Genomic DNA, 7621 nt, shown 5'->3' on the forward strand with positions numbered 1-7621 from the left:
AGACATAGATACTAATAGAGCTGATGCTGTGAAAGTGCAAAATGCCATTAAATTGTTCACTTTAAAATGGTACCGTGTTTCCCCGAAAATAAGACATCCTCCGAAAATAAGACCTACTTACAGGTTTCCTTCTGAGTGAAATATCAATATAAGGCATCCCCCGAAAATAAGGCCCCACCAGGCTAAACATGAGAGATTTGGTCCACTGATTCTGAAAGAAATGGAGTCACAAGAAATTCACCAGGAAATTCAGGAATTGGATTGTTAGGATGATGTTCCAGAAGATGATGACATGATTGTCATTGAATAAATGAGTAAATTCTTGATACTGTAGGATTCATGGTTTGTCTGGTTTGTGTTGACAACTACCGTACTACCGTACCGTATACAGGTAATAAATTTCCTTTATTTTCATTTAACAATAAATGTGTACTGTATTCTTCTTCATGGAAAAATAAGACATCCCCTGAAAATAAGACCTAGCGCATCTTTGGGAGCAAAAATTAATATAAGACACTGTCTTATTTTCGGGAAAACAGGGTACATTTTGCCGAAACCGGTTTGGCTCAGTGGATAGAGCGTCAGCCTGTGGACTGAAAGGTCCCAGGTTCGATTCCGGCCAAGGGCATGTACATTGGTTGCGGGCACATCCCCGGTAGAGGGTGTGCAGGAGGCAGCTGGTCAATGTTTCTCTCTTATCGACATTTCTAGCTCTCTATCTCTCTCCCTTCCTCTCTGGAAAATCAATAAAATATATTTAAATAAATAAATAAATAATAAAATGGTACATTTTATTGTATGGATTTCACCTAGTTTTTTAAATGTTTGTTTTATTGGAATTCCACTAAATGGGTAAACCGAATATGGGTAAACTGGCTCCCAGACAGGATCCCATCTCTCAGGAGGCAGCCGGGCTGTCCCCGTAAACGCGTGTTTTCCCAGCTTTTTTCCCAGGCGCATGCACGTCATTCCTGATTCCCACAAACCACACGGTGGGGGCTGCCCGCTGGCTGTGCTGATTGGGGTCACTTCCTCCTCCTTCTTCTAAGTGGTCCGGGCAGCTGGGCCTCGCCGACCTTCGTGTCTCTGTGCTCAACCCAAGGGCGCCCTTCATCACTTCAAGAAGATGATGACCTTGACCCCTCCTGCCCCCAGCTCTTAGTCCTTTTTTATTTGTTTGTTTGTTTGTTTGTTTGTTTTGTAACAAATAAACCTAGAGGCCTTGGGGGTGAGGCAGGCACTGCCTTCTCGTCCTACACTCACGGGCAGAGTCCTCTGGCACGTCCCTAACAAGTACTGAGGCTCTCGATGGGGTCTCAGCCTCGCTCAGGACACACCCCTCTCCCCCCCCAGTCTCTGAGGACGTGGTCGCTTTGGAGCTTGGAGGTTGGCAGGTGCCCTTCCTCCCCTGACCTGCTCTGCCCTCCTATGTCAGCAGCGGGGAGCAGGGCCTGTCCCTCAATGCTCGACCCAGATGCCCCAATGTCTACCTGTCAGGGGGCTCTAACAGCCGGATTCACACCATGAGGGTAAAAGGAGTAGAGTGGCTGCCAGGTCTGAGCAGGGTGACCCTGCCTCTAGACCCCACCTCTGCCGCTCTGGGGCCCTGACAGAGGCCCTCAGAAGGCGGCTGGAGAGGACACAGGCTTCCTTTGGAGCTGGCAGACAGGGGCTTCCCGCCCGGCTCCTCCTGGCTAGGCTGGCCCCAACACACAGGGGTCTGGGGTTCCTGTCAGGGTGGGAGGGGAGTGCAGGTTCCAGGAGGGAGGCCTGGGGGAGGCAGGATCCTTCCACCCCCGCCTCCTCAGGCCCCCATTGCTGTTCAGCACCTTTATCTCACAGCAGAACCCTGTCTGCCACCCTGTCCCCCATTAGTACTCGCTCCTGATGTGCTCACAGGTTGCCCAGCACCCTGGGCGTTTCCGGCTCTTCCAGCCATAAAAGGACACAAAGTTCAGCCTGAGGCTCCACCCAAGTCCGTGCTCAGGGCCCCACAGCCCCCCGCAGCCCCCTCCTGTCAGTAGTGGGGCCATAGCTTCAGCAGTTCTGCTTCATCCTTGACTGTAAGATCCCCCCCTCCACACACACTGCCATCCCTACCCCCAACTTTGCTGTTGCCTGCCAAGCACCATGCAGAGTCTGACCCAGCCTTGGGTTCCCAGGCCAGGGGTCACCTCTGAGCCCCTTGCGGTGCTGGGCCTCCAGGCACAGGCACCTGTCTGTCCTGACCTCTTTATCTGTGGCTTTTCAAGGCAGGGTCCCATTTTGTCTGGACCCAGGACCCAGCACGGGGGCCTGGACTGGCACTAAGGGTCTGGAGTCACCGCCTTACCCAGGTCTGCTTCCTTATGGAGCTGTAGGGCCTGAATGTGGAGACCCCAGGACCCCTGCCCTCCTCGCCCCGTGTTGGCCTGAGATGGCAGTCCCCTAAGGTCAGACCCTAACAGCCCTCATGGGCTAGTCCATCTGTGGGCCGGAAGGGACACGTCGGGGCAGGTCCCTAGTGTGCTGGGAGGGGCCTGCTGCTCTGGAGGCTGCAGGCCCGAGCTTCTCAGGAGAGGGGAGGGGCTGCTGGCAGGGAGCCCCCACTTTCAGACAGGCTTTGCATGGACAGCAAAGGGGCCCCTCCTCTCGCTCATCCCCTGACCAGACTGCTCTTAGGGGGGACAGTGCAGCCCATAGAGTGCCAGCTTAGTGCCACATACCCCTGCCAGCCTCCATATTCCCACTTGTCCAGCTTTTGTGACCCTGTCCCTCCCTCAGCGCTCCGCCCAGTGGGTGGGAAGGTTCCTGGGGCAACCTCAGCTCGAGGTTGACATTCCTATGGGATAATGGAGCTCCATGGCGGCAGGGGAGGGCCACCATGTTCCCAGAGCAGGAACAGGAGGTGCCTGTTTAGAAAATGGATGAGGGGTCCCCACCCTCTTCTTGCTCATCCCCCCATCAGCTGATCATTGTCCTGAGAAGGTTCTCCAGCCCCAGGGCCAGATGGATGTGGGGTTCATCTCATGGTGCGCTGGCATCCTGATGGAAGGAGTGGAGGGAGAGGAGGAACAGCCAGGCTGGGCCCCAAGGGTGGGTGAAGACTGAGGGAGGCCTGTGCCCGCCAGCAGCCCAGAGGCCCCAGGCCGCCTGGCAAGCAGCCCGCTCCTGGTACCCCCTTGGGAGAGAGGGCCCTGGGGCTCAGCAGCCACCTCCTCCTGCCTCCTGCGGCCTCGCTGGTGGCCTTGGAACCTCCTTCTGTGAGGCCCCGGCATCTGCTCAGCTGGCCAGCCTGCAACTCCAGCCACCTCGCCTAGCTCAGAACCTCAGCCAGCTCCCCGGGCTCTGGTGATTCCAGACGCTGCTCCTGCCAGGGCCCTGGGGGCCTTACTGCCCAGAATCCTTGCTCAGGAGGGAGCAGCCACAGAAGGAGACACCAGAGAAGGCCCCACGGAGGAGGCAGCAGTGATGGTACCTAGCGGGTGGGCAGAAGGGTCTGTGTGGCCAGGGGGACACATGGCAGGGGAGAAACTGACTCAGAGGGGGCTGTAAGGTGGAGCAGCCTGATGGCTTCAACCTGGAGGATGGATGGAGGCCTTCTGTTCCCCTAGGCCAGTGGTCAGCAAACTGCGGCTCTCGAGCCACAAGCCTCAGTTTGCCGCTCTGTTGACTAATGAGTTTGCCGATCTCTGGGATAATCATAAGGACAATAGTCTGTAATTACTGGGATTGAGAGTCTAGGTCAGTGGTCAGCAAACTCATTAGTCAACAGAGCGTGGCAAACCTTGGCTCACCAGCTACAAGTGGTTCTCGAGCCGACCACTGCCCTAGGCCCATGCCTGCAGGGAGTGGGGTGTGACTGCTCCATCACTGCCCGGCCCCAACTTCAGCCACATCTAAGGGTGAGGTGTGGGGCTCCCCGGGTTCCTGCAGGCCCTGCGACACATCGAGGTGTGGTCTTCCTCCACCATCCGGCTCACTCCAGACAAATGAGGGGATACAAGAAACCCCAGAAAATCAGCTCACCAGACCTGGGCTGCGTGTTCACCCGAGGGCATGACTCTCCCACCTGAATTGCCACCCTCTGACGCCCATGGAAGTTAGCATGTTTCCTGCTAGCATCAGTTCTGAGAGGGCCAACGTCTGCGTTTGCTCTCTGGACTCCCCAGTGTCCAGCCCGGCGCCCAGTAGGTGTTTTACGAAGGTCTCCAAGGCAGCGGTGCTGGCACAGCCTTTAATAAGCAAACTCTCGCTTGACTGAGAGGCACACTCCACAGCATGTAGAGATGCCCAGCCCACCCTGCCCAACACCCACCCCCACAGTCTCATCTCAAACTTCTCAGTGTGAATACTCGGTTGTACCCATCCCCACCAGGCCCGGCTCCCAGACCTGTCTTGCTCCTGCCCCACCCCTCAGCTCAGTGTCTGCATGCAATTGGGGTTCGAGCACCGCACAGCCATCGCGCGGACATACTGGCATCCCCCTCAGCGGTGAGGGAGGGGTCAGGCTCCGGGGGCGGCTAGAGCTCGGCGGCCGGCTTGACCAGGTGGCCGCTGAAGGTGATGTAGAGGTCCCCGGGCTCGCCGTAGATGGCGTTGTCTTGGTCACGCTTGAACATGCGCACCCAGACCGTGTCGCCCGCGGCCAGCGGCAGCAGCAGGCTCTGGGTCTGCATGACGCTGCGCTCGCTCGGCTGCGCGTACAGCACGGCCGCGGCCTGCTGGTTGCACATGATGTGCAGGTAGGTCTCCTTGTAGTTCCAGGTGTGCACGGTGAGGCTCAGGAAGTACACGCCAGGCGCGGCGCAGAGGAAGCGGCCCGACGCCAGGTCGAAGGCGCCATCCAGGTTCACCAGCTCCGTGTCGAAGGGCACGGCCTGGAAGGCATCGGTGCTGTGCAGCCCCTCGCGCCGGCCCACGGAGAAGGCCGCGTAAGCACGCTGGCATGGGGTGCCCGGCAGCCCCACCTGCCCCTTCTGGCCCTTGCGGCCCCGGAGACCCCGGGAGCCTGGCGGGCCCTCCTTCCCGCTCCTCCCGGAGCGACCTCTGACCCCGGTCTCACCCTTCTCACCTGCAGGGGAACAAGCAGAAGCCTCTGGTCAAGGCTCGGGGCCCATTTGCTGGCCGTGTGGCCTAGTGGATGACCTCACTTCCCCGAACCTCAGTCTCCTTATTGTAGGATGGGTGTGTTAACCCACCCCTCGCCCAGGGCAACGAGAGGCCACACCCCTAGGTTGTGGCTGTTCTGGAGCCTGTGCAGATGATCCAGTGGGGACGGAGGGAGGGACCGTGGGGATGACGTGGGTCCAGGCAGCTGGACTGGGCGTTGAAAGACGACAGGGCTGGGAAGTTGGTACCCAAGTCCAACCTTCTGGGGGCCTGCTGTCCAACCCCAGGGTGAGGTTCTCTTGAGCTCAGCCTCTCTTGCCTTCTCCCAAGGTGGGCCTACCCTTCCAACCCACCTCCCATGGGTGCTGGGCCAGGAGGGCCGACGCAGACTGGGTGAGCAAATGGAAAGGACCTCAGTTTCCCTCTCTTCACAGCCCCTCTCCAAGCACCTTGCTTCCCGCTTGAGGGGTGGCTGGGGGCCGATGACCTTTGCAAAGTGTCTCATCAGGGCCCTGGGTGCCTTTCCACAGCAATTCCGCTCAGTCAGGGCCTCAGAGCTTTGTCCTGCCCCTTCCTTCCTCTGCCTCTCAGGGGGAGGGCGGGGGTCCCTGTGCTGGCGGGGAACAGGGTGGGCCACCTCTCGGTGACACTACCTTTGAGGATGGAGATGTCGATGGTGGGCCGCACGTGGGGCAGTTGCACCCATTTCTCCCCATCACCGTCAGGGGCGGGTGAGCCAGGGGTAGCTGGGGGCCAGGCCGGGCGGCAGCAGTGCACACACGGCCGGGGGGGCAGCCCCAGCCTGGGCCAGGCCCCTGCAGGCAGCGCCAGGAGGAGCAGGAGGCCAGGGGCTGCCATCTGGGCTGGAGCCTAGGAGAGGGGAGAGGTGGAGAGGGCATCTGAGAAAAGAGAAAACCCGTTGAGCCCCCAGACCCCACAGCAGCTGTCTGTGCCCCCTTGTCTGGGGAGCCAGCAGATGGGATCTGGGTGGGGTACACAGTTGGGGGCCCTTGAGGTGCCACAGTGGGCAGGGCCAGGGTCTCAGAGGCCTGGCATGTCCTTCTCAGATTCTTAGCCCCCAGCCCTGACAGACATCATTAATAGATTCCTGCACTCTTTCACCCAGACCTGGATGCGGCCTCAGAATCCTCCTCACACAGCACTGCCAGGGCCACCACAACTTGAGGGCCTGAACAGGGGACAGCTCACCCCTTCCCTTCCAGAGCCCCTGGCAAAGTGGCCCAGGCAGCCCCGCCCAGTCTGAGCTGGTCCTGCCAGGCTCCTTCTTAGGGGCTGCTCCCTCTTACACCTCCACCCTCCCAGGGCCTTCACTCTGGACTGGAGCAGACACCCTAAGTGCCTGGTACCCAGGGCCAATATGGCTGGGGACCTTGCACTTGGAAGATGGTGGAGGTGGGGCTCTGATTCCACCCTCCAAAGCCCTCTCCCTCCTGTGCAGGCAGAGCCCTGGGTGGGGGTAGGGGTAAGGGGAGCGGGGGAGCGGGGCGCAGCTTCAAGGAAGCACAGTTCCCCAACCCTGAGGCTGGGCCTGGGTCCTGGTTGGGTGGGGCCTGGGTCTTGGTTGGGTGGGGCCTGGGTCCTGGTTGGGTGGGGCCCGGTGGGGCAGTTTCTTCCTGTCACCTCGCTGGGCAGAGAGCAGCCCTCTGGTCCTAAGCTCCCAGGAGGGAGGAGGAGGGCTTCTTGGAAGGCTACCCATGTGGTCCCCCACTCTGTGATGAGGACGGTGGTGTTTAACCCCACCAGTCCTGGGCCTCCTGCCTCCTAACACCGTCCCCTAGGAAACCCTGCCTGACACCTGGCTTGCCCATGCCAGGTAGGGCACCGCTTCCTGGTTCAACCAGCAGCTGCTGGGGCCTCTGGGTGAGTCCCACAAACATCCAGGCCTCAGTTTCCCCCGGCAAGTGGGCCCTGGTCTCCCCAGAGGCTGCATCTGGGAGGCTCAGCCAAAGGCAGGCATGTGAGGTAAGGGTCTTCTCTCTCTTCTGTGGCCCGACCTTGCTGAGCAAAGACCCAGGCACCCTCCTCCAGGGAGCCCTCTGGAGCTGCAGCCCAGTGCAAGGTCCTTCCTCTTGCACAGTGGGTCCGAGACCCACTTTCAGGTTTAGCTTCCCTGCAGAGAGAACCCCATCTTTCCACCCACCCTAGAGCCCAGGAGACACTGCCTAGTCCTGCCAGCCTCACTGGACCCTACCAGACCCTGCTGGATTCCTCCCGTGGAGGGACCAGACAGGAGTGGGCGTCTCCAGGGGACCCCACCTCGCCCCTCTGGCAGTCTGGGATCCTGGGCATCCTAGCCGCCTGGCCTGCCCAGAAGACAGCCTGGGCTGGAGCTTCCTTCTTGCTGGGGTCTCAGGGGGAGCACGGACCCCCTGTAAGACCAGCCTGGGCTGGGTGGCAGTGAATACCCACCCGCCCCCATGCTCCCCGTTACCATTTCACCGTCGGTGCTGCTGCCCGTCTGGCTGTCTCCAGCGTCTCTGCCCAGCAGCCTGTGAAAGAGCCTTTTCAT

General features: G+C 59.8%; 1 protein-coding gene across 1 annotated transcript; it reads right to left on the bottom strand.

The window, feature by feature from the left end:
* Positions 1 to 4499: 4499 nt before the first annotated feature.
* C1QTNF8 (C1q and TNF related 8) lies at positions 4500 to 7621 on the bottom strand. The gene is made up of 3 exons (XM_036460271.2): positions 7544 to 7621; positions 5745 to 5961; positions 4500 to 5053 (listed from the first exon to the last, which is right to left on the bottom strand). Exons 1-3 carry the CDS (start codon positions 7619 to 7621, stop codon positions 4503 to 4505), a joined length of 846 nt encoding a protein of 281 aa, XP_036316164.2. The 3' UTR covers positions 4500 to 4502.

This window comes from Pipistrellus kuhlii, unplaced genomic scaffold (genome assembly GCF_014108245.1).
Source record: "Pipistrellus kuhlii isolate mPipKuh1 unplaced genomic scaffold, mPipKuh1.p scaffold_m20_p_31, whole genome shotgun sequence".
Classification (NCBI taxonomy): Eukaryota; Metazoa; Chordata; class Mammalia; order Chiroptera; family Vespertilionidae; genus Pipistrellus; species Pipistrellus kuhlii.